General features: G+C 45.2%; 1 protein-coding gene across 3 annotated transcripts in view; it reads right to left on the minus strand.

The window, feature by feature from the left end:
- Window positions 1–26654, minus strand: part of p2rx1 (purinergic receptor P2X, ligand-gated ion channel, 1) — a 52363-nt gene continuing 25709 nt past the window's right edge. For 2 of the 3 annotated variants that reach the window (XM_055941518.1, XM_055941517.1), the window contains exons 5-14: window positions 22700–22790; window positions 22373–22453; window positions 12471–12612; window positions 9893–10038; window positions 8693–8783; window positions 8504–8569; window positions 3226–3321; window positions 765–806; window positions 544–633; window positions 1–135 (exon numbers count right to left, since the gene is read on the minus strand). In XM_055941518.1, the coding sequence (XP_055797493.1) occupies window positions 580–633; window positions 765–806; window positions 3226–3321; window positions 8504–8569; window positions 8693–8783; window positions 9893–10038; window positions 12471–12612; window positions 22373–22453; window positions 22700–22790 (809 nt within the window). In that variant the 3' untranslated portion in view covers window positions 1–135; window positions 544–579. The remainder of the gene's footprint in view (window positions 136–543; window positions 634–764; window positions 807–3225; window positions 3322–8503; window positions 8570–8692; window positions 8784–9892; window positions 10039–12470; window positions 12613–22372; window positions 22454–22699; window positions 22791–26654) is intronic. The other variant, XM_055941519.1, reaches the window with a different exon arrangement.

Raw genomic sequence — 26654 nt, forward strand, 5'->3', positions numbered from 1 at the left:
GAAAACCATCACACTTGTTTAATCATTTAAAAATGTACATTTCTCAGTGCAGTCTGGAGTCAGTTTGTTGGAGTCGCAGACACCTGTTACTGCAGACTGGAGCCCAGGAGTCAGGACCCCTCTGCAGAATCACTCCTGTAGGAGAGGAACACAAACCCGGCCTATGTTCAAATGGGACTCCTTAAAAAACACGCAATATTGCCCGTTTGGTTCAATAGGCCTACGGGGGGGGGGGGGGGGGTAGATTACAGTGTGCACATCAGGCAATAACTGTCAGATGCAAAATGTATTGAACTCCTCTTAATCGATCCCCCACCAATAGTTAAACATGCTTATGTGGTTGACCAATGTGTTTCTTCTGGGCCATGTTTGAATACATTCATCCTTCCTTCGTCCCTTCTATTGGGCCGAACACAGTCTGATAGCTGTCCACTGATCAAGTCATGTCAGATCAGACTGTAGTTCAGGAAGGGAGGGAAAGAGGATGTTTTTTTTGTAAGTATTCCAACACAAACCAGAGGACCCACACCAGTCAACACAAACCTTAAGACTGATCTGATCCCGGCAGCTGCTGTAGGGCTAAGTCTCTGACAGCGGTGCCTCGTGATGCACTAGAACCTCTTCTGAATGCTTCTGTGTGGCCAAGAAGACATCAATGACATGCTACACCACAATGTGTTGGCCTGTCACCCACGGTAACCACAAACAATAACAGTTTAAAGGTGATAACTGGTGTATGACACAAACACACACTATGTGCTTACCTTGGATACTTCTTTTTCAGACTTGAGCTCATCTAAAGGTTCCTGAAAGACAGACTCAGATTTATATCGATCCATTTCGTATCTGACCATCTTCTGTTTCACTTGTTTGAAACCAGTATTACACTCTCGACTAATGTATTTTAAACATATTTACTTTGTAAGATTTGAGTTTGAGTGTATTAAATAAAGACGAAGGGAAATAATATTCCAAACTATTGTTTCATCCTTTATTTAACCAGACGAAACACATTGAGATTTTACATCTCTTGTTCAAGTGATCTGAAGGGATATCTTCTTTACACTTTAACAACAGAGTGTCAGTTGGAGTTTGAATTTGCCCAAAGGCGTGCTCTCACTAAAGACTGGGATGAAAATAAACACTGCTTTGGATAACATGTTATTTGGAAAGTCTCCAATAGATGGTTTATAGATGTTCATTTGTCAACTAACTAACCCCTAACTTCAACCCCAGAGTCATGTCCCATATCCCAGCTCATTCCTAACCCTAGCCTCAAGCCAGAACTCCACCTTCATGTCCACATCCTGATTCAACCCTAGCCTCAACTACTATCCTAAACCTAGCTTCATGTCTACATCCTGATTCGCCCCTACCCTCACCACCATCCTAACCCTAGCTTCATGTCTACATCCTGATTCAACCCTAGCCTCAACCACCATCCTAACCCTAGCTTCATGTCTACATCCTGATTCAACCCTAGCCTCAACCACCATCCTAACCCTAGCTTCATGTCTACATCCTGATTCAACCCTAGCCTCAACCACCATCCTAACCCTAGCTTCATGTCCTCATCCTGATTCAACCCTAGCCTCAGCCACCATCCTAACCCTAGTTTCATGTCCTCATCCTGATTCAACCCTAGCCTCAACTACCATCCTAACCCTAGCTTCATGTCCTCATCCTGATTCAACCCTAGCCTCAACCACCATCCTAACCCTAGCTTCATGTCCATATTCACATCCTGATTCAACCCTAGCCTCAACCACCATCCTAACCCTAGCTTCATGTTTACATCCTGATTCAACCCTAGCCTCAACCACCATCCTAACCCTAGCTTCATGTCTACATCCTGATTCAACCCTAGCCTCAACCACCATCCTAACCCTAGCTTCATGTCTACATCCTGATTCAACCCTAGCCTCAACCACCATCCTAACCCTAGCTTCATGTTAAACAGCCATCACTAGTAATGTTTGAACCATGTTTTGTGTTGCTACCATGTTGTTGTCATGTTGTGTTGCTACCATGCTGTGTTGTCATGTGTTGCTACCATGCTGTGTTGTCATGTGTTGCTACCATGCTGTGTTGTCATGTGTTGCTGCCATGCTGTGTTGTCATGTGTTGCTGCCATGCTGTGTTGTCATGTGTTGCTGCCATGCTGTGTTGTCATGTGTTGCTGCCATGCTGTGTTGTCATGTGTTGCTGCCATGCTGTGTTGTCATGTGTTGCTGCCATGCTATGTTGTGGTCTTAGTTCTCTCTTTATGAGGTGTTGTGTTGCTACCATGTTGTTGTCATGTTGTGTTGCTACCATGCTGTGTTGTCATGTGTTGCTGCCTTGCTATGTTGTGGTCTTAGTTCTCTCTTTATGAGGTGTTGTGTTGCTACCATGTTGTTGTCATGTTGTGTTGCTACCATGTTGTTGTCATGTTGTGTTGCTACCATGCTGTGTTGTCATGTGTTGCTGCCATGCTATGTTGTGGTCTTAGTTCTCTCTTTATGAGGTGTTGTGTTGCTACCATGTTGTTGTCGTGCTGTGTTGCTACCATGATGTTGTCATGTTGTGTTGCTACCATGTTGTTGTCATGTTGTGCTGCTACCATGTTGTCATGTTGTGTTGCTACCATGCTGTGTTGTCATGTGTTGCTGCCTTGCTATATTGTGGTCTTAGTTCTCTCTTTGTGAGGTGTTGTGTTGCTGCCTTGCTATGTTGTGGTCTTAGTTCTCTCTTTATGAGGTGTTGTGTTGTCTCTCTTGTTGTCATGTGTTTTTGTCCTATATTTATATTTTATAAAACATTTTATTTTTAATCCCAGCCTCCGTCCCCACAGGAGACATTTTGGTATTCATTGTAAAATAAGAATTTGTTCTTAACTGACTTGCCTAGTTAAATAAAGGTAATATATAAAATAAATACAAATCTACGTGGCTTAAATGAGGACCAGCCAACCTTTTAATCCAGGATGCAGTGATGCGTATAAAAACTGATGCGTATTAAAAATAAAGTGGGACACAGTAGCCTTCCCCAAAGGAGGAGCAAATTATTATTATTACGTCATTCTTAGAGAGACAACACATGAACTGTTGGGTAAATAATCGTGTGTACTGTTGAGGATCTGTCTTCCCAGTTATCTTCACAACTATTTTATTTAAAAAAAAATGCCTCTTTGCTGCCACCTGGTGTTTAAACTGGATGTTACGCAACAGTTAGATGTAAACTCACCTTCTCCATCGTTTCAGTGACCTTGAATTTCATGTTGTTGTAGAATTCCCTCTTGGGTAGTAGATACAGGAGAATCAGATCACATACTACAGTCGCCTTTGGAAACAGCACAATTAGAGCAGAATTGGAGCCGTGGAAATGTGATATGAATGTAATTCTGTGATCACAACTACCTCCATCACATTGTTTAATAGATAAACATATGTTTAGTCTATTTCTATACAAGCTGTTTAAGAGATATACAGTAGGCTACTGGAGATTCTGTATGTTTTGCAATATCAGATAGGATATATATTATCAGATAGGATGTGTAGTATCAGGTGGGATGTGTAGTATCAGACAGGATGTGTAGTATCAGATATAATGTGTATTATCAGACAGGATGTGTAGTATCAGACAGGGTGTGTAGTATTAGATAGGATGTGTATTATCAGATGGGATGTGTAGTATCAGGTGGGATGTGTAGTATCAGACAGGATGTGTAGGATCAGATATAATGTGTATTATCAGACAGGATGTGTAGTATCAGACAGGGTGTGTAGTATTAGATAGGATGTGTATTATCAGACGGGATGTGTAGTATCAGACAGGAAGTGTAGTATCAAATGGGATGTGTAGTATCATATATACTGTGTATTATCAGATGGGATGTGTATTATCAGATGGGATGTGTAGTATCAGACGGGATGTGTAGTATCAGACGGGATGTGTAGTATCAGACAGGATGTGTAGGATCAGACAGGATGTGCAGTATCAGACAGGATGTGTAGTATTAGACAGGATGTGTAGTATCAAATGGGATGTGTAGTATCAGACAGGATGTGTAGTATCAGACAGGATGTGTAGTATCAGACAGGATGTGTAGTATCAGATTGGGTGTGTAGTATCAGATGGAATGTGTAGTATCAGATGGGATGTGTAGTATCATATATAATGTGTATTATCAGACAGGATGTGTAGTATCAGACAGGGTGTGTAGTATAAGACGGGATGTGTAGTATCAGGTGGGATGTGTAGTATTAGACAGGATGTGTAGTATTAGACAGGATGTGTAGTATCAGGTGGGATGTGTAGTATCATATATAATGTGTATTATCAGACAGGATGTGTAGTATCAGACGGGGTGTGTAGTATTAGATAGGATGTGTATTATCAGACGGGATGTGTAGTATCAGACAGGAAGTGTAGTATCAAATGGGATGTGTAGTATCATATATAATGTGTATTATCAGATGGGATGTGTATTATCAGATGGGATGTGTAGTATCAGACGGGATGTGTAGTATCAGACAGGATGTGTAGGATCAGACAGGATGTGTAGTATCAGACAGGATGTGTAGTATTAGACAGGATGTGTAGTATCAAATGGGATGTGTAGTATCAGACAGGATGTGTAGTATCAGACAGGATGTGTAGTATCAGACAGGATGTGTAGTATCAGATTGGGTGTGTAGTATCAGATGGAATGTGTAGTATCAGATGGGATGTGCAGTATCATATATAATGTGTATTATCAGACAGGATGTGTAGTATCAGACAGGGTGTGTAGTATAAGACGGGATGTGTAGTATCAGGTGGGATGTGTAGTATTAGACAGGATGTGTAGTATCAGACAGGATGTGTATTATCAGACAGGATGTGTAGTATTAGACAGGATGTGTAGTATCAGACGGGATGTGTAGTATCAGACAGGATGTGTAGTATTAGACAGGATGTGTAGTATCAGACAGGATGTGTATTATCAGACAGGATGTGTAGTATTAGACAGGATGTGTAGTATCAGACAGGATGTGTAGTATCAGACAGGATGTGTAGTATCAGACAGGATGTGTAGTATCAGATAGGATGTGTAGTATCAGACAGGATGTGTAGTATCAGACAGGGTGTGTAGTATAAGACGGGATGTGTAGTATCAGGTGGGATGTGTAGTATTAGACAGGATGTGTAGTATTAGACAGGATGTGTAGTATCAGGTGGGATGTGTAGTATCATATATAATGTGTATTATCAGACAGGATGTGTAGTATCAGACGGGGTGTGTAGTATTAGATAGGATGTGTATTATCAGACGGGATGTGTAGTATCAGACAGGAAGTGTAGTATCAAATGGGATGTGTAGTATCATATATAATGTGTATTATCAGATGGGATGTGTATTATCAGATGGGATGTGTAGTATCAGACGGGATGTGTAGTATCAGACAGGATGTGTAGTATCAGACAGGATGTGTAGTATTAGACAGGATGTGTAGTATCAAATGGGATGTGTAGTATCAGACAGGATGTGTAGTATCAGACAGGATGTGTAGTATCAGACAGGATGTGTAGTATCAGATTGGGTGTGTAGTATCAGATGGAATGTGTAGTATCAGATGGGATGTGCAGTATCAAATATAATGTGTATTATCAGACAGGATGTGTAGTATCAGGTGGGATGTGTAGTATTAGACAGGATGTGTAGTATCAGACAGGATGTGTATTATCAGACAGGATGTGTAGTATTAGACAGGATGTGTAGTATCAGACGGGATGTGTAGTATCAGACAGGATGTGTAGTATTAGACAGGATGTGTAGTATCAGACAGGATGTGTATTATCAGACAGGATGTGTAGTATTAGACAGGATGTGTAGTATCAGACAGGATGTGTAGTATCAGACAGGATGTGTAGTATCAGACAGGATGTGTAGTATCAGATAGGATGTGTAGTATCAGACAGGATGTGTAGTATCAGAAAGGATGTGTAGTATCAGACGGGGTGTGTAGTATTAGACAGGATGTGTAGTATCAGGTGGGATGTGTAGTATCAGGTGGGATGTGTAGTATCAGACAGGGTGTGTAGTATTAGACAGGATGTGTAGTATCAGATGGGATGTGTAGTATTAGACAGGATGTGTAGTATCAGACAGGATGTGTAGTATCAGGTGGGATGTGTAGTATCAGACAGGGTGTGTAGTATTAGACAGGATGTGTAGTATCAGATGGGATGTGTATTATCAGACAGGGTGTGTAGTATTAGACAGGATGTGTAGTATCAGGTGGGATGTGTAGTATCAGGTGGGATGTGTAGTATCAGACAGGGTGTGTAGTATCAGACAGGATGTGTAGTATCAGATGGGATGTGTAGTATCAGATGGGATGTGTAGTATCAGATTGGGTGTGTAGTATCAGACAGGGTGTGTAGTATTAGACAGGATGTGTAGTATTAGACAGGATGTGTAGTATCAGACAGGATGTGTAGTATCAGACAGGGTGTGTAGTATCAGATTGGGTGTGTAGTATCAGACAGGGTGTGTATTATCAGACAGGGTGTGTAGTATTAGATAGGATGTGTAGTATCAGACAGGGTGTGTAGTATTAGATAGGATGTGTAGTATCAGACAGGGTGTGTAGTATTAGATAGGATGTGTAGTATCAGATGGGATGTGTAGTATCAGACAGTATGTGTAGTATCAGATGGGATGTGTAGTATCAGACAGGATGTGTAGTATCAGATGGGATGTGTAGTATTAGACAGGATGTGTAGTATTAGACAGGATGTGTAGTATCAGATTGGATGTGTAGTATCATATAGGATATGTAGTATCAGATGGGATGTGTAGTATCAGACAGGGTGTGTAGTATTAGACAGGATGTGTAGTATTAGACAGGATGTGTAGTATTAGACAGGATGTGTAGTATCAGACAGGATGTGTAGTATCATATAGGATGTGTAGTATCAGACAGGGTGTGTAGTATTAGACAGGATGTGTAGTATCAGACAGGATGTGTAGTATCATATAGGATGTGTAGTATCAGACAGGGTGTGTATTACCAGACAGGATGTGTAGTATCAGACAGGATGTGTAGTATCAGACAGGGTGTAGTATCAGATGGGATGTGTAGTATTAGACAGGATGTGTAGTATTAGACAGGATGTGTAGTATCAGATTGGATGTGTAGTATCATATAGGATGTGTAGTATCAGATGGGATGTGTAGTATCAGACAGGGTGTGTAGTATTAGACAGGATGTGTAGTATTAGACAGGATGTGTAGTATCAGACAGGATGTGTAGTATCATATAGGATGTGTAGTATCAGACAGGGTGTGTAGTATTAGACAGGATGTGTAGTATCAGACAGGATGTGTAGTATCATATAGGATGTGTAGTATCAGACAGGGTGTGTATTACCAGACAGGATGTGTAGTATCAGACAGGATGTGTAGTATCAGACAGGGTGTAGTATTAGATAGGATGTGTAGTATCAGACAGGGTGTAGTATTAGATAGGATGTGTAGTATCAGATGGGATGTGTAGTATTAGACAGGATGTGTAGTATCAGATTGGATGTGTAGTATCATATAGGATGTGTAGTATCAGATGGGATGTGTAGTATCAGACAGGGTGTGTAGTATTAGACAGGATGTGTAGTATTAGACAGGATGTGTAGTATCAGACAGGATGTGTAGTATCATATAGGATGTGTAGTATCAGACAGGGTGTGTAGTATTAGACAGGATGTGTAGTATCAGACAGGATGTGTAGTATCATATAGGATGTGTAGTATCAGACAGGGTGTGTATTACCAGACAGGATGTGTAGTATCAGACAGGATGTGTAGTATCAGACAGGGTGTAGTATTAGATAGGATGTGTAGTATCAGACAGGGTGTAGTATTAGATAGGATGTGTAGTATCAGATGGGATGTGTAGTATTAGACAGGATGTGTAGTATCAGATGGGATGTGTAGTATCATATATAATGTGTATTATCAGACAGGGTGTGTAGTATCAGATGGGATGTGTAGTATCAGACAGGATGTGTAGTATCAGGTGGGATGTGTAGTATCAGATGGGATGTGTAGTATCAGACAGGATGTGTAGTATCAGATGGGATGTGTAGTATCAGACAGGATGTGTATTATCAGACAGGATGTGTAGTATCAGGTGGGATGTGTATTATCAGACAGGATGTTTAGTATCAGGTGGGATGTGTAGTATTAGACAGGATGTGTAGTATCAGGTGGGATGTGTAGTATCAGACAGGATGTGTAGTATCAGACAGGATGTGTAGTATCAGACAGGATGTGTAGTATCAGACAGTATGTGTAGTATCAGATGGGATGTGTAGTATCAGATTGGATGTGTAGTATTAGACGGGATGTGTAGTATCAGACAGGATTTGTATTATCAGACAGGATGTGTATTATCAGAGGGGATGTGTACTATCAGATGGGATGTGTAGTATCAGACAGGATGTGTAGTATCAGACAGGATGTGTAGTATTGAAAGACTCACCACTCCAAAGATGCCAACACCAGATCCTATAGCTGTTAGTGTTGGAATGATATCAAATTTTCTGGCCTGGAAAATAACAATAACATCAACAATCTTTTAGACTTTTTAAATCTACAGTCGTAAGGGAGGAATTCAAAAACACTGTCTGGAACATTACAAGGATCGCAATCGTGAACTTCATGAACTTACCACTGAACGAACAATGATGTCAAATCGAATCCCAAACACTTTCAGAAGCGTTCTTTTCTCCTGCTTGTCCTCCATATAATGCTTTGCATACCTAAAGCACAAAATGTAGACACACTTTTCATCCTCTATGCTAGTGTTCAGATCTGTATCTCTTCTGCCTTTCACATGACCCTAGCCATGCAACTAAGAAGAGTAAGCTGTGTAATGAATAGTGTAATTTCCTTAGTCGCATGGTTAGCACGACCCCCAATGGCTAACACGACCCCCATGGCTAACACGACCCCCATGGCTAACACGACCCCCATGGCTAACACGACCCCCATGGCTAACACGACCCCCATGGCTAACACGACCCCCATGGCTAACATGGCCCTCATGGCTAACACGACCCCCATGGCTAACACGACCCCCATGGCTAACACGACCCTCATGGCTAACACGACCCCCATGGCTAACACGACCCCCATGGCTAACACGACCCCCATGGCTAACACGACCCTCATGGCTAACACGGCCCTCATGGCTAACACGACCCCCATGGCTAACACGACCCCCATGGCTAACACGACCCCCATGGCTAACACGACCCCCATGGCTAACACGACCCTCATGGCTAACACGGCCCTCATGGCTAACACGACCCCCGTGGCTAACACGACCCCCGTGGCTAACACGACCCCCGTGGCTAACACGACCCCCGTGGCTAACACGACCCTCATGGCTAACACGACCCCTTTCTAAGGGTTTTTCTTTGATTTATTTAAAATCTTAACTTGAGATAGGACAGGAAATGTAGAAGAGATTGTGAGTCAGAAGGGCAGTAAGTTGGATTTCAAACCCATGCTGACTCTGGTACACATTTGTGCCAGGGATCTGCAGCACTAACCACAAGACCATGGCAGATGCTTCATGTACCATGTGTGCCAGGGTCTGCAGCACTAACCACAAGACCATGGCAGATGCTTCATGTACCATGTGTGCCAGGGTCTGCAGCACTAACCACAAGACCATGGCAGATGCTTCATGTACCATGTGTGCCAGGGTCTGCGGCACTAACCACAAGACCATGGCAGATGCTTCATGTACCATGTGTGCCAGGGTCTGCAGCACTAACCACAAGACCATGGCAGATGCTTCATGTACCTTGTGTGCCAGGGTCTGCAGCACTAACCACAAGACCATGGCAGATGCTTCATGTACCTGAAGTTGTATCCCACAGATGCTCTGGCCGTGTCTTTCTCGTCGGGGTTTCCATAGAGACCGTGGAAGGAGTAGATCGGTTTACAGTCTGACTGGGCATGGTCCAGGTTACAGGTCCAATCAATGATGATACCAATCGCCCCACCCTGTCAGATCAATCAATACATCCAGTCAATGATGATTACCAATAACACCATCATTATACCTCATGACCAATAACACCATCATTATGCCTCGTTACCAATAACACCGCCACCATACCTCGTTACCAATAACACCATCATTATACCTCGTTACCAAAAACACCGCCACCATACCTCGTTACCAATAACACCAACATTATACCTCTTTACCAATAACACCATCATTATACCTCGTTACTAATAACACCATCATCATATCTCGTTACCAATAACACCATCATCATATCTCGTTACCAATAACACCACCATTATACCTCTTTACCAATAACACCATCATTATACCTCGTTACTAATCACACCACCATTATACCTCGTTACTAATCACACCATCATTATACCTCTTTACCAATCACACCACCATTATACCTCGTTACCAATAACACCATCATTATACCTCATAACCAATCACACCATCATTATACCTCGTTACTAATCACACCATCATTATACCTCTTTACCAATAACACCATCATTATACCTCGTTACCAATAACACCATCATTATGCCTCGTTACCAATAACACTGCCACCATACCATACCAATAACACCATCATTATACCTCGTTACCAATCACACCATCATTATACCTCGTTACCAATAACACCATCATTATGCCTCGTTACTAATAACACTGCCACCATACCATACCAATAACACCATCATTATACCTCGTTACCAAAAACACCATCATTATACCTCGTTACCAATAACACCATCATCATACCTCGTTACTAATCACACCATCATTACACCTCGTTACCAATAACACCATCATTATACCTCGTTACCAAAAACACCATCATTATACCTCGTTACCAATAACACCATCATCATACCTCGTTACTAATCACACCATCATTATACCTCGTTACCAATAACACCATCATTATACCTCGTTACCAAAAACACCATCATTATACCTCGTTACCAATAACACCACCATCATACCTCGTTACCTATTACACCACCATCATACCTCGTTACCTATTACACCACCATCATACCTCGTTACCAATCACACCATCATTATACCTCGTTACCAAAAACACCATCATTATACCTCGTTACCAAAAACACCATCATTATACCTCGTTACCAATAACACCACCATTATACCTCTTTACCAATAACACCATCATTATACCTCGTTACTAATAACACCATCATATCTCGTTACCAATAACACCATCATCATATCTCGTTACCAATAACACCACCATTATACCTCTTTACCAATAACACCATCATTATACCTCGTTACTAATCACACCACCATTATACCTCGTTACTAATCACACCATCATTATACCTCTTTACCAATCACACCACCATTATACCTCGTTACCAATAACACCATCATTATACCTCATAACCAATCACACCATCATTATACCTCGTTACTAATCACACCATCATTATACCTCTTTACCAATAACACCATCATTATACCTCGTTACCAATAACACCATCATTATGCCTCGTTACCAATAACACTGCCACCATACCATACCAATAACACCATCATTATACCTCGTTACCAATCACACCATCATTATACCTCGTTACCAATAACACCATCATTATGCCTCGTTACTAATAACACTGCCACCATACCATACCAATAACACCATCATTATACCTCGTTACCAAAAACACCATCATTATACCTCGTTACCAATAACACCATCATCATACCTCGTTACTAATCACACCATCATTATACCTCGTTACCAATAACACCATCATTATACCTCGTTACCAAAAACACCATCATTATACCTCGTTAACAATAACACCATCATCATACCTCGTTACTAATCACACCATCATTATACCTCTTTACCAATAACACCATCATCATACCTCGTTACTAATCACACCATCGTTATACCTCGTTACCAATAACACCATCATTATACCTCGTTACCAAAAACACCATCATTATACCTCGTTACCAATAACACCACCATCATACCTCGTTACCAATTACACCACCATCATACCTCGTTACCAATCACACCATCATTATACCTCGTTACCAAAAACACCATCATTATACCTCGTTACCAAAAGCACCATCATTATACCTCGTTACCAATAACACCACCATCATACCTCGTTACCAATTACACCACCATCATACCTCGTTACCAATCACACCATCATTATACCTCATTACCAATCACACCATCATTATACCTCGTTACCAATAACACCACCATCATACCTCGTTACCAATTACACCACCATCATACCTCGTTACCAATAACACAACCATCATACCTCGTTACACCAAAAGGAAACCACAGCCATACACGGACTGACAGGTGCTTTCAGACCCCCTTTACTCATAAATATAATAGCATATTGCTCACCACTTTGGCTATGGCGGAGAAGTTGAAGCCAGACAGCTGTACCAAGTCGCCCAGTCTGAAAATTGGACACAGTGGGGACGTCTTTGGGTCATACAGGCAACTTTTGACGTATTCATTGTCGATACCTTCTACGAGGTTACACCTGGAGTGAGAACAGTAAGAGATCATTGTTAAAAAGATGGCAAGTTTATATCATACTCTACTGGTTATGTAGCAAATAGATATTTGAATCAACATCACATTTGGGACATCCTCTATATTCAGTGCATAGCTACATACACAATATGTGTGTGACGTAATGCATGTAACAAACATAGCAACCATTGCCTGAGGCTCCTTAATGGTTACTAGGCTGAAGAGGCAAAACAGGTGGTCTCTGGTCGCTTCACTCATAGAAAGAAAAGTGCCATCTAGAACCCTGTTCCTGGAGTGTGCAGGTACTGCAGGTTGTTGTTCCAACTAGCCACCACACCTGACCAACTGAGATCATTGATCAGTTCAGTAATTAGCCTACATTCAACACACCTGGTCTTCCAGGTCGGTTTAATCAAAATCATGAAGTGCCTGCGGCACTCCAGGACCACGGTTGTCTATCCCTGATCTAGAACCTTAAAGCGTTCTTCGGCTGTCCCCATGGTAGAACCCTTAGAAGAACCCTTTTTGGTTCCAGGTAAAACCCTTTGGAACCCCCTTTTCTAAGAGCACAGGCTGGTGGATGTTATTTATTCTCCTGTCGACCTACTCTATACAAAAAAATATATATTTCACCTTTATTTAACTTGTAAAGTCAGTTAAGAATAAATTCTTATTTAAAATGACGGCCTACCCCAGATGACACTGGGCCAATTGTGCGCCGCCCTATGGAACCCAATCACAACCGGATGTGATACTGTCACGGTTCATGAATCCACTGCCTCACTCTCTCTTTTCTCTCTCTCTCTCTCTCTCTCTCTCTCTCTCTCTCTCTCTCTCTCTCTCTCTCTCTCTCTCTCTCTCTCTCTCTCTCTCTCTCTCTCTCGCTCTCTCTCTCTCTTTCTCCTGTGTTTGTGTGGGCGTGGTTCCCAATCTTGGCCTGATTGTCTGCGCCAGCTGGAATTAATTATCTTCCCCTTTATATGTTCTGTAACCTGTGTTTCTTGTTGTCAGATCGTTGTTTCTTCCCTGAGGTTGTGTCGTGTGTCAGTGCTCGTTCTCTCGCAGCCCTTGTGGGGATTATCTGCTGTGCTCCTTCCTACCCAGCCGGACTCACTCCCTTGGATTTCTCAGCACGCTATCATCAGAGGATGTGCCCTAGGCCCTGGGTTGGATTCTGTCTGAGTATATTCTGTCTGTCCTGTGGATACTGTAAACTATTTCATTAAACCATCGTTGCTTGCATCTTGCATCCGCCTCTGTATTGTGACAGAACGATCTGACCATATCATGGATGCAGCGAGTTCAACGAGTCTGACCGAATTCATTTCCAGCAGTATCACGAGAATGGACCAACAAGAGGAGAACATCTCCAGCACAGGTCGGGCAGTACAAGCCATGGCGACGCAGGTATCCCAGCTGACCCAACAATTACAACATCTGAAGGGTCTCGCTGCGCCACCTACACCGGCAGTTCCACACGCCCCGCCAGAGCTGGATTCTCAGCTAGAGCCACGACTACCGCCACCAGAGGGTTATTCAGGTGATCCGGACTATTGTAGAGCTTTTCTTACGAGATGTTCAATGCATTTCTCGTTGCAGCCACGGACCTTCAACCGTGAACAGTCTAAGGTAGCATTCGTACTCACACTGCTATCAGGCAAAGCAGCTCTTTGGGGAACGGCGGTGTGGGCGAACCAGGACCCATGCTGCACCTCTTTCCAGACATTCTCCGAGGAGATGAGAAGGGTCTTCGATCGGGCCGTGGCGGGTAGGGAGGCGGCCAGACTACTCGCTGACCTTCGCCAAGGAGACCGTTCAGTATCGGAATACTCCATCCAATTCCGCACTCTGGCCGCAGAGTGTCAGTGGAACGAGGAGGCGCAGTGGGACATAACAGACCGTATAACGACACGGAGGGCTGGCATACCAGCGGCGGGAACACGGCCAGTTCAGCCTCCGCTCACGAACCCATGCAGCTGGGGAGAGCTCGCCTCTCCCGGGAGGAGAGGGAGAGGCGGAGATCACAAGGACTCTGTCTCTACTGTGGTAGAGCGGGCCACTTTATCCACTTCTGCCCGGTAAAAGATCAGGCCCGGTAGTAAGTATGAGGCTACTATCGGGTGGTGTCACCACAGAGAAGACCTCATCATCTACTCTCCTCCCGGTAAGACTAAGATGGGCCACCCACACGCACGACACCCAAGCTTTACTGGACTCAGGAGCAGAGGGTAATTTCATGGACTTCAAGCTCGCTCACAAGCTCCAGATTCCTATCACCTCACTCACGCACAAGATATCCGTCAACGCTCTCAATGGTCAAGAACTCCCCAACATATCTCACACCACTGAACCTATCACACTCATCACTTCTGGCAATCACACTGAGACACTATCATTTCTACTCATGGACTCACCCCTTGCACCATTAGTTCTCGGCCACCCTTGGCTCACCCAACACAACCCCAGAGTTGACTGGGGTCATAACTCTATATCCATGTGGAGTAACAAGTGTCTTGAGTCCTGTTTAGTGTCTGCTTGTTCATCTGTGTCTGATTCTGTGTTTCTAGAGGAGGCAGTGGATTTGTCTAACGTGCCCGTTGAATACCTCGACCTGAAGGAGGTGTTCAGTAAGTCCCGTGCTGCTTCTCTTCCTCCGCATCGTCCCTATGACTGTGCAATAGAATTATTGCCAGGTGAGTCTCCGCCTAAAGGCAAGTTATATTCACTCTCTGTTCCTGAGAGGGAGGCTATGGAGAGATACATCTCTGATTCTCTGGCATCTGGATTCATTCGTCCTTCCTCTTCTCCAGCGGGGGCGGGGTTCTTCTTTGTGGGGAAGAAGGACGGATCTCTGCGTCCTTGCATTGATTACCGTGGGTTGAATAACATCACAGTGAAGAATACCTATCCCTTACCGTTGATGTCCTCAGCCTTTGAAAGGTTACAGGGAGCATCCGTGTTCACTAAGTTGGATTTACGTAATGCATATCATTTGGTTCGCATAAGGAGGGGGGACGAATGGAAGACCGCGTTTAACACCCCCAGAGGGCACTTCGAATATTTGGTCATGCCTTTTGGGCTATCCAACTCCCCAGCGGTTTTCCAGGCACTCGTCAATGACGTGCTGAGAGATATGATTGATCAGTTCATATATGTTTACCTGGATGACATACTGATTTTTTCTTCTTCTCTCCAGGAACACGTTCAGCACGTCAGACGAGTGCTCCAGAGGTTGTTGGAGAATGGACTTTTTGTCAAGGCGGAGAAATGCATTTTTCATGCACAATCCGTTCCATTCCTAGGTTACATCGTCTCGACTGAAGGTATTCGCATGGATCCTGACAAGATTAAGGCTGTGGTGGAGTGGCCAAGCCCAGATTCCCGTAAGGCCCTACAGAGGTTTCTGGGATTCGCCAATTTCTACCGGCGTTTTGTTCGCAACTTTAGCCAGATAGTCGCTTCCCTTACCGCCTTAACCTCCCCCAGAGTGACGTTCAGGTGGACCGATACAGCCGAGGCTGCATTCGTCAAACTCAAGAGCCGCTTTGTTTCGGCCCCCATCCTCATAGCTCCCGATCCCTCGCGTCAGTTCGTGGTGGAGGTGGACGCTTCAGAGGTGGGGGTAGGTGCGATACTTTCCCAACGTGCCGCTTCTGACAACAAGATGCACCCTTGCGCGTTCCTTTCCCATCGGTTATCACCTGCGGAACGCAACTACGACATTGGCAACAGAGAGTTGTTGGCAGTAAAGTTAGCATTGGAGGAGTGGCGCCATTGGTTAGAGGGTTCGGGGGTACCTTTTATAGTTTGGACCGATCACAAGAATTTGGAATATATCAGAACAGCCAAGAGACTCAACTCCAGGCAGGCGCGGTGGGCACTCTTTTTCGGACGTTTTGACTTCTCTCTCTCGTATCGCCCGGGTTCCAAGAATGTCAAACCCGATTCCCTTTCTCGTATTTTTGACCATTCCGAACGCCCATCCACTCCCGAGTGCATCCTACCCAGGACCCTAGTGGTCTCCACACTTATATGGGAGGTTGAATCGAGGGTCAGAACGGCCTTAGAAGGGGTAACGCCTCCGCCCGGTTGTCCGCCTAATCGGTTGTTTGTGCCGGAGGGGTGTCGGTCCGATGTTATTCGGTGGGGGCATTGCTCCAACGTAGCGTGTCATCCAGGAGTCAGCCGTACTAGCTTTTTAGTGAAGCAACGCTTTTGGTGGCCGCTGATGGCTCGTGACATTCACAGTTTTGTCTTGGCTTGCTCGGTTTGTGCCACTGGGAAGAGTTCTAATCGACCCCCAGATGGGTTACTCCAACCGCTGTCGGTCCCTTCGAGACCCTGGTCCCACATCGCGCTAGATTTTGTTACCGGTCTCCCGCCCTCCCAGGGCAAGACGGTTGTTTTGACCGTGGTGGACCGGTTCTCGAAGGCGGCTCATTTTATTCCCTTGCCTAAATTACCATCTGCCAAGGAAACAGCGGTAACGGTCGTGGATCATGTCTTTCGCTTACATGGCCTGCCGATGGACGTAGTTTCTGACCGTGGGCCCCAATTTGTGTCCAAGTTTTGGCAGGAGTTTTGTAGGTTACTGGGAGCAAGTGTCAGTCTTTCTTCAGGGTTTCATCCCCAGAGCAACGGTCAAACGGAGAGGGCCAACCAAGATTTGAAGAGAGTGTTGCGATGTTTGGTTTCTAAGAACCCCTCTTCCTGGAGTCAACAACTCTCTATGGTTGAGTACGCTCACAATTCGTTGCCAGTGGCAGCCACGGGTCTCTCTCCATTTGAGTGTAGTTTAGGTTACCAGCCACCTATCTTTCCCAGTACAGAGTCCGAGGTCACTGTTCCCTCCGCTCACGCTTTCATCCAGAGGTGCCGTCACGTATGGAGCAGAGCCCGTGAGACTCTCCTCCGGGTGGGGGCGCGCACCAAGGCTAAGGTCGATCGCCACCGGTCGAAGCCTCCGGTATACGTTGTTGGACAAAGAGTGTGGCTTTCCACGAAGAACATTCCACTCCGATCCGTTTCTAACAAGCTTGCCCCCAAATTTATCGGGCCGTTCAGGGTCACCAGGATCATTAGTCCGGTGGCGGTCCGGCTCAAGCTTCCTCCGGCGTATAGGAGAATTCATCCTACCTTCCATGTGTCCAAGATAAAACCGGTGTTTCAGGCACGCATTAACCCGCCGGTCCCGGTCCCCCCGCCGCCACGACTTGTTGATGGGGAGACCACCTTTTCTGTCAATCGGATTTTGAACTCGAGAAGGAGGGGACGCGGATTCCAGTACCTGGTAGACTGGGAGGGTTACGGTCCGGAGGAGAGAAGTTGGGTACCCGCTAGGGACATTCTGGATCACTCCCTTATCGATGATTTCAATCGACAGGTAAATTTGTCTGGGAACGCCAAGAGGCGTTCCTAGGGGGGGGTATTGTCACGGTTCATGAATCCACTGCCTCACTCTCTCTTTTCTCTCTCGCTCTCGCTCTCGCTCTCGCTCGCTCTCTCGCTCTCGCTCGCTCTCGCTCTCTCTCTCTCTCTCTTTCTCCTGTGTTTGTGTGGGAGTGGTTCCCAATCTTGGCCTGATTGTCTGCGCCAGCTGGAATTAATTATCTTCCCCTTTATATGTTCTGTAACCTGTGTTTCTTGTTGTCAGATCGTTGTTTCTTCCCTGAGGTTGTGTCGTGTGTCAGTGCTCGTTCTCTCGCAGCCCTTGTGGGGATTATCTGCTGTGCTCCTTCCTACCCAGCCGGACTCACTCCCTTGGATTTCTCAGCACGCTATCATCAGAGGATGTGTCCTAGGCCCTGGGTTGGATTCTGTCTGAGTATATTCTGTCTGTCCTGTGGATACTGTAAACTATTTCATTAAACCATCGTTGCTTGCATCTTGCATCTGCCTCTGTATTGTGACAGATACAGCCTGGATTTGAACCAGGGACTCCAGTGAACCCTCTTGCACTGAGATACAGTGCCTTAGGCCGCTGCACCACTCGGGAGCCTAATATATGGTCTGAGGCCTCAAGGTTCTGCTCCCCCACAGAAGAGCAGAGAGGGGGCTGTATTATTAACAATGATGTATATAAACCCTGGATTGCTGATGCTATGCATCGGCCATTGAGAGGCTTTGAAGCCAACGGTCGGCCATATTGGTACTACCCGGTAGAAGAAGTCTTCCATAGGAATGAATGGAATTCTACACTATTTAAATTAAATGTTTCAAGGACAAAATTACATATATTTAAGTATTTTTGGTTCTTGTAGTGGGGACAGTAACATCAGTAATCTAAAACATTATACTTGAAGGAAAATGTTTTTATATACAGTACCAGTCAAAAGTTTGGACACACCTACTCATTCAAGGGTTTTTCTTAATATGTACTATTTTCTACATTGTAGAATAATAGTGAAGACATCGGAACTATGAAATAACACATATGGAATCATGTAGTAACCAAAAAAGTGTTAAACAAATCTAAATATATTTTATATTTGAGATTCTTAAAAGTAGCCACCCTTTGCCTTGATGACAGCTTTGCACACTCTTGGCATTCTCTCAACCAACTTCATGAAGAATCTCAAATATAAAATTGGAATGGCCATCACAAAGCCCTGTCCCCAATCCTATAGAAAATGTGTGGGCAGAACTTAAAAAGTGTGTGCGAGCAAGGAGGCCTACAAACCTGACTCAGTTACACCAGCTCTGTCAGGAGGAATGGGCCAAAATTCACCCAGCTTATTGTAGGAAGCTTGTGGAAGGCTACCCAAAACGTTTGACCCAAGTTGAACAATTTAAAGGCAATGCACCAAATACTAATTGAGTGTATGTAAACTTCTGACCCACTGGGAATGTGATGAAAGAAATAAAAGCTGAAATAAATCATTCTCTCTATAATTCTGACATTTCACATTCTTAAAATAAAGTGGTGATCCTAACTGACCTAAGACAGGGAATTTCTACCAGGATTAAATGTCAGGAATTGTGAAAAACTGAGTTTAAATGTATTTGGCTAAGGTGTATGTAAACTTCCGACTGCAACTGTATATATATTGTCTATATATATATATATATATATATATATATAGATGAGTTCCACGACCTACAAGACAGATCGGTTGAGGGGTGAGTGTCGGGTAGGAGTGACGCCATCTGACATGAGGCAATACTTAAATGGAAAAATAATCTATATCACGATTTATTTATTTATATTTATATTTATATTATTATAATCATTTATTTTTAGCTCACATAATATAATTTCAAAGTATTCAATAAGGTGTCTGTAATAGAATTTAAAAAAAATGTATGTAGACATTAATACATGTATTTCTGTCTCTTCCTAAATGCTGGAATTTACAATTTAATACACCATTTACAATGGTGAGGGAGTGCCAAGATGGAGGCACGATGGCTTCAAAACAGCGGCCCCTGTCAGTCATCTAGTGTATATATACATAATGAATTATGAATCTGTGGTTGTGTTAAATGTGTATTCACCAAGCCGTTACTGTCATGCCACTGGACACAGACGGCAGTTCAACGTCTATTTTTTTTATTTACATTTGGTTGAGTTGTCAACTAAAGTGAACAAAAAATATCACCATTGGATTTAGGTTAAAAGTTGGGTGAAAATCTGACAAAATTCTCTTACGTTGATGCCTTTTGCAAATCCAATCAGTTTTCCACGGTGATTCAAAGTCATCTGGTACTGCCCTCTGTTCCTGTTTTGATCAAATTGAATCTTTTTGTTGAAATGACGTGGAAACAACGTTGATTCAACCATGTTTTCCTCTATTGGGTAGTGTATATCTCTACATGATTTTATCCTATAGAATATGTCTCTTCTCATGTTTACCTATATATTCTGGGTCTTCTCATTTTAACCTAAAGGATCTGACTTTTCTCATTTTAACCTATAGGATCTGACTCTTCTCATTTTAACCTATAGGATCTGACTCTTCTCATTTTAACCTATAGGATCTGACTCTTCTCATTTTAACCTATAGGATCTGACTCTTCTCATTTTAACCTATAGGATCTGACTCTTCTCATTTTAACCTATAGGATCTGGCACTTCTCATTTTAACCTATAGGATCTGACTCTTCTCATTTTAACCTATAGAATCTGGCCCTTCTCACGATGACTTATGTTGCCTCTCATGATCCTAGGAGAGTTACTGGATGCCCTGCCTTACCTGACCTGACCTCAGCTCACTATCAGGGAGTTACTGGATGACCTGCCACTGACCTCAGGTCACTATCAGGGAGTTACTGGATGACCTGACCTGACCTCAGCTCACTATCAGGGAGTTACTGGATGACCTGCCACTGACCTCAGCTCACTATCAGGGAGTTACTGGATGACCTGACCTCAGCTCACTATCAGGGAGTTACTGGATGACCTGACCTCAGCTCACTATCAGGGAGTTACTGGATGACCTGCCACTGACCTCAGCTCACTATCAGGGAGTTACTGGATGACCTGACCTGACCTCAACTCACTATCAGGGAGTTACTGGATGACCTGCCACTGACCTCAGCTCACTATCAGGGAGTTACTGGATGACCTGACCTGACCTCAGCTCACTATCAGGGAGTTACTGGATGACCTGACCTGACCTCACTCACTATCAGGGAGTTACTGGATGACCTGCCCTGACCTCAGCTCACTATCAGGGAGTTACTGGATGACCTGACCTGACCTCAGCTCACTATCAGGGAGTTACTGGATGACCTGACCTGACCTCAGCTCACTATCAGGGACTTACTGGATGACCTGACCTGACCTCAACTCACTATCAGGGAGTTACTGGATGACCTGCCACTGACCTCAGCTCACTATCAGGGAGTTACTGGATGACCTGACCTCAGGTCACTATCAGGGAGTTACTGGATGACCTGCCACTGACCTCAGCTCACTATCAGGGAGTTACTGGGTGACCTGACCTGACCTCAGCTCACTATCAGGGAGTTACTGGATGACCTGACCTCAGCTCACTATCAGGGAGTTACTGGATGACCTGCCACTGACCTCAGCTCACTATCAGGGAGTTACTGGATGACCTGACCTGACCTCAGCTCACTATCAGGGAGTTACTGGATGACCTGACCTGACCTCAGCTCACTATCAGGGACTTACTGGATGACCTGACCTGACCTCAACTCACTATCAGGGAGTTACTGGATGACCTGCCACTGACCTCAGCTCACTATCAGGGAGTTACTGGATGACCTGACCTCAGGTCACTATCAGGGAGTTACTGGATGACCTGCCACTGACCTCAGCTCACTATCAGGGAGTTACTGGGTGACCTGACCTGACCTCAGCTCACTATCAGGGAGTTACTGGATGACCTGACCTCAGCTCACTATCAGGGAGTTACTGGATGACCTGCCACTGACCTCAGCTCACTATCAGGGAGTTACTGGATGACCTGACCTCAGCTCACTATCAGGGAGTTACTGGATGACCTGACCTCAGCTCACTATCAGGGAAGCCGGAGGGGAGAGATGTCCTCATGTTGTTTCTTTGCTAATTGGCAAATGTTGTGGTAACGGTATGGTGGTTATGCTGTATAATGTTTGGCAGGATCGTGTAGGTTCAGAGAGACAGACACCACCTGCGTCCAGCACAGGTTATCGCATGTGCAAATACTAACGCTATTAGGAAGAAGAAGCAACTTTATTTGATGTTTTTATGAGTATTATAGACTGGATCCATGGTTACTCTCATTAAAGGATGCATGTTGTGTATCAAACAGGGGTCTTACCTCGTAACACCATATTCTGGAAAGTTGATTGTGTTTTTGATGAACAGTGTGAAGTTCTCTGCCGACATCAACAGCGCAGGACTGCACAGAAAACAGTAGAACATATGAAAACAAAGACTAACAAAGCATAAACACATCATACACACACAGACACACACAGAAAGGTCATAACAAGAAACTGGTAGAGACCGTTTTCATTTCATCAGTCTACAAATCACTCGGTAGAGTCAAAAGTTGTTCAGTACCATTCAGTACATAACACTTCTGATGAGTAATAAAACATTATACCTGTAAAGTGTTAACATCATTTTCAGTGATCTTACATACTCTGGGATATAGCGGTCATCTTCCACAGGACACCAGGCTAGCACCTCACACATCTTGGTTGTGTTCACCAAACACTTCCCCGTCAGATGACCTTGGGGTGGGGGTGGGGGGCAGTGGGACAGAGACACGGAGCAGGGATATAGCTTTTCAACATGGAGTAGCAACTATGAGCCCACAGATTAGGGTTGTCACCATATCGGTATCGCGATACTCAAGAGGTATCGTGGCAGGGAAACAAAACATGAAGCTGACTGAATTTCCTGAGGAAAACAAACAGCCTGATGTTGTCTCCCAGAATCACATGTTTCTTTTAACAAGTTATATCGCACTATGTTCCATACAGCAGGGTTTTTAAAGAATCAAAGAGTTTAGTCTGCTTTGTGTTTACCTTTTTTGCCAGGCGGAAATCAGGTATCGTAGTATCGTGATACGATTGTCGTGACAACCCTACCACAGATGAGGTTGTCTTTTAACTCGAGGAAATGATTTCCCGCTTTAAATAGAATTGCTGTTTCAATCATCCACTCATCCAAACTTCTTAAAATCTCGACTAAAATGTGTCTCGTTACAGAACGCCAAAGGAAATGTGTCTCGTTACAGAACGCCAAAGGAAATGTGTCTCGTTACAGAACACCAGAGGAAATGGGTTAAGTGAGCGATGCGTCTCTTTCATCTCTCACTGATTTTATACTGTAAGGATCATTTCTTTCTGCATGATAAGCATGGCTATTATCTGTGTGTGGTCCTGTCTCCCTGGTCCTGCCTCCCTGGTCCTGCCTCCCTGGTCCCGTCTCCCTGGCCCAGTCTCCTGGGCCCTGTCTCTCCCTGTCCCTTCTCTCCCTATCCCGTCTCTCCCTATCCCGTCTCTCCCTGTCCCGTCTCTCCCTAACCCGTCTCTCCCTATCCCGTCTCTCCCTATCCCGTCTCTCCCTATCCCGTCTCTCCCTGTCCCGTCTCTCCCTGTCCCGTCTCTCCCTATCCCGTCTCTCCCTATCCCGTCTCTCCCTATCCCGTCTCTCCCTATCCTGTCTCTCCCTATCCCGTTTCTCCCTGTCCCGTCTCTCCCTATCCCGTCTCTCCCTATCCCGTCTCTCCCTGTCCCGTCTCTCCCTATCCCGTCTCTCCCTATCCCGTCTCTCCCTATCCCGTCTCTCCCTATCCCGTCTATCCCTGTCCCGTCTCTCCCTGTCCCGTCTCTCCCTATCCCGTCTCTCCCTATCCCGTCTCTCCCTATCCCGTTTCTCCCTGTCCCGTCTCTCCCTATCCCGTATCTCCCTATCCCGTCTCTCCCTGTCCCGTCTCTCCCTATCCCGTCTCTCCCTATCCCGTCTCTCCCTGTCCCGTCTCTCCCTGTCCCGTCTCTCCCTATCCCGTCTCTCCCTATCCCGTCTATCCCTATCCCGTCTCTCCCTATCCTGTCTCTCCCTATCCCGTCTCTCCCTATCCCGTCTATCCCTATCCCGTCTCTCCCTATCCTGTCTCTCCCTATCCCGTCTCTCCCTATCCCGTCTCTCCCTATCCCGTCTCTCCCTGTCCCGTCTCTCCCTGTCCCGTATCTCCCTATCCCGTCTCTCCCTGTCCCGTCTCTCCCTATCCTGTCTCTCCCTATCCCGTTTCTCCCTATCCCGTCTCTCCCTATCCCGTCTCTCCCTATCCCGTTTCTCCCTGTCCCGTCTCTCCGTATCCCGTATCTCCCTATCCCGTCTCTCCCTGTCTCGTCTCTCCCTATCCTGTCTCTCCCTATCCCGTCTCTCCCTATCCCGTCTCTCCCTATCCCGTCTCTCCCTGTCCCGTCTCTCCCTATCCCGTCTCTCCCTATTCCGTCTATCCCTATCCCGTCTCTCCCTATCCTGTCTCTCCCTGTCCCGTCTCTCCCTATCCCGTCTCTCCCTATCCCGTATCTCCCTATCCCGTCTCTCCCTGTCCCGTCTCTCCCTATCCTGTCTCTCCCTGTCCCGTCTCTCCCTATCCCGTATCTCCCTGTCCCGTCTCTCCCTGTCCCGTCTCTCCCTATCCCGTCTCTCCCTATCCCGTCTCTCCCTATCCTGTCTCTCCCTATCCCGTCTCTCCCTGTCCCGTCTCTCCCTATCCCGTCTCTCCCTATCCCGTCTCTCCCTATCCTGTCTCTCCCTATCCCGTCTCTCCCTATCCCGTATCTCCCTATCCCGTCTCTCCCTATCCCGTCTCTCCCTATCCTGTCTCTCCTTGTCCCGTCTCTCCCTATCCCGTCTCTCCCTATCCCGTATCTCCCTGTCCCGTCTCTCCCTGTCCCGTCTCTCCCTATCCTGTGTCTCCCTATCCCGTCTCTCCCTGTCCCGTCTCTCCCTATCCTGTCTCCCCCTATCCTGTCTCTCCCTATCCTGTCTCTCCCTATCCTGTCTCCCCCTATCCTGTCTCCCCCTATCCTGTCTCTCCCTATCCTGTCTCTCCCTATCTTGTCTGTCCTGTCTCTCTGGTCCCGTCTTTCTGGTCCCGTCTTTCTGGTCCCGTCTCTCTGGTCCTGTCTCTCTGGTCCTGTCTCTCTGGCCCTAGCTGGATTGGCAGAGAAGTATGAAAAAGATTTACAGACACGGTAAAGTGAGCCACCCCACAGGACATGATCATAAGACCGGTTCACCCTGAAGGCTTTAACAACAGCTTCTGTTCTGTTTGCTTGCCTCTAGTCTCAACCACAGTCTAACCATTAACCAGCACATCCTTCTCAAGGACACAAGGTTATATAGATGCCCCCAAGTCAACATGGCAGTGGTGGCGTCAACAGATCTAAATCATCTGCCAACAGCTTTCTGATTGAAAGTGAAAGGGCTGATGTGGTTCTGATAGGTTAAAGAGGCTTGGGTGTAACCCAGGGTCACATGAGGACTGTTACAAAATACACAACCAACCCTTTCAATGTTATATAGGCTTAGAATTATTATTGGATCCGCTGCTACTACTCTACTATTTATCTGCCTGTCTCTGACTGTCTGCCTGTCTCTGACTGTTTGCCTGTCTCTGACTGTTTGCCTGTCTCTGACTGTGTGCCTGTCTCCGACTGTGTGCCTGTCTCCGACTGTCTGTTTGACTGTCTGCCTGTCTATGCCTGTCTGCCTGTCTCTGCCTGTCTGCCCGTCTCTGACTCTCTGCCCGTCTCTGACTGTTTGCCTGTCTCTGACTGTCTGCCTGTCTCTGACTCTCTGCCCGTCTCTGACTGTCTGCCTGTCTCTGACTGTCTGCCCGTCTCTGACTGTTTGCCTGTCTCTGACTGTCTGCCTGTCTCTGACTCTCTGCCTGTCTCTGACTCTCTGCCCGTCTCTGACTGTCTGCCTGTCTCTGACTGTCTGCCCGTCTCTGACTGTCTGCCTGTCTCTGACTGTCTACCCGTCTCTGCCTGTGTGCTTGTGTCTCTGACTGTGTGCTTGTGTCTCTGACTGTGTGCTTGTGTCTCTGACTGTCTACCCGTCTCTGACTGTGTGCTTGTGTCTGACTGTGTGCTTGTGTCTGACTGTGTCTGTTTGCATGCTTTAATAGAATGATAATCCAAGTCACTCAACCATCCGGGATCCTGGCTGCTAAGAACATGGAAAGTTGTTGATCTAAATCAAGCATACTTTTTCTTCTTGAATGTATGACTTCGGGCAGGGAAATTCCTGACTAGTCAAAATGTTTATCTTGGTGGCTTTGTTTTGTGTGACTAATGTATTGTACATTTAGCTCATAGAAGCCCCAAAGTACAGAATACACCCAATACACTGCTCTGACTTTCCTACAGTCCACCATTACTCTCCTGCAACAACAAAAAATGAATGGAATCATCTGTCTCTTCCTCCCATCCTCTTTTGTCACAGGATTGTGAACTGAAACTGACCACTGACCTTTTGTTGCTCTCTGACAAGTGAAATCATGTGCCGTTTTCATTTCTGATGAATAACCTTTCATCACAATTATCAGTACAGAGACACTGGTGGCTAGAAAT

Source organism: Salvelinus fontinalis, chromosome 13, assembly GCF_029448725.1.
Source record: "Salvelinus fontinalis isolate EN_2023a chromosome 13, ASM2944872v1, whole genome shotgun sequence".
Lineage (NCBI taxonomy): Eukaryota > Metazoa > Chordata > Actinopteri > Salmoniformes > Salmonidae > Salvelinus > Salvelinus fontinalis.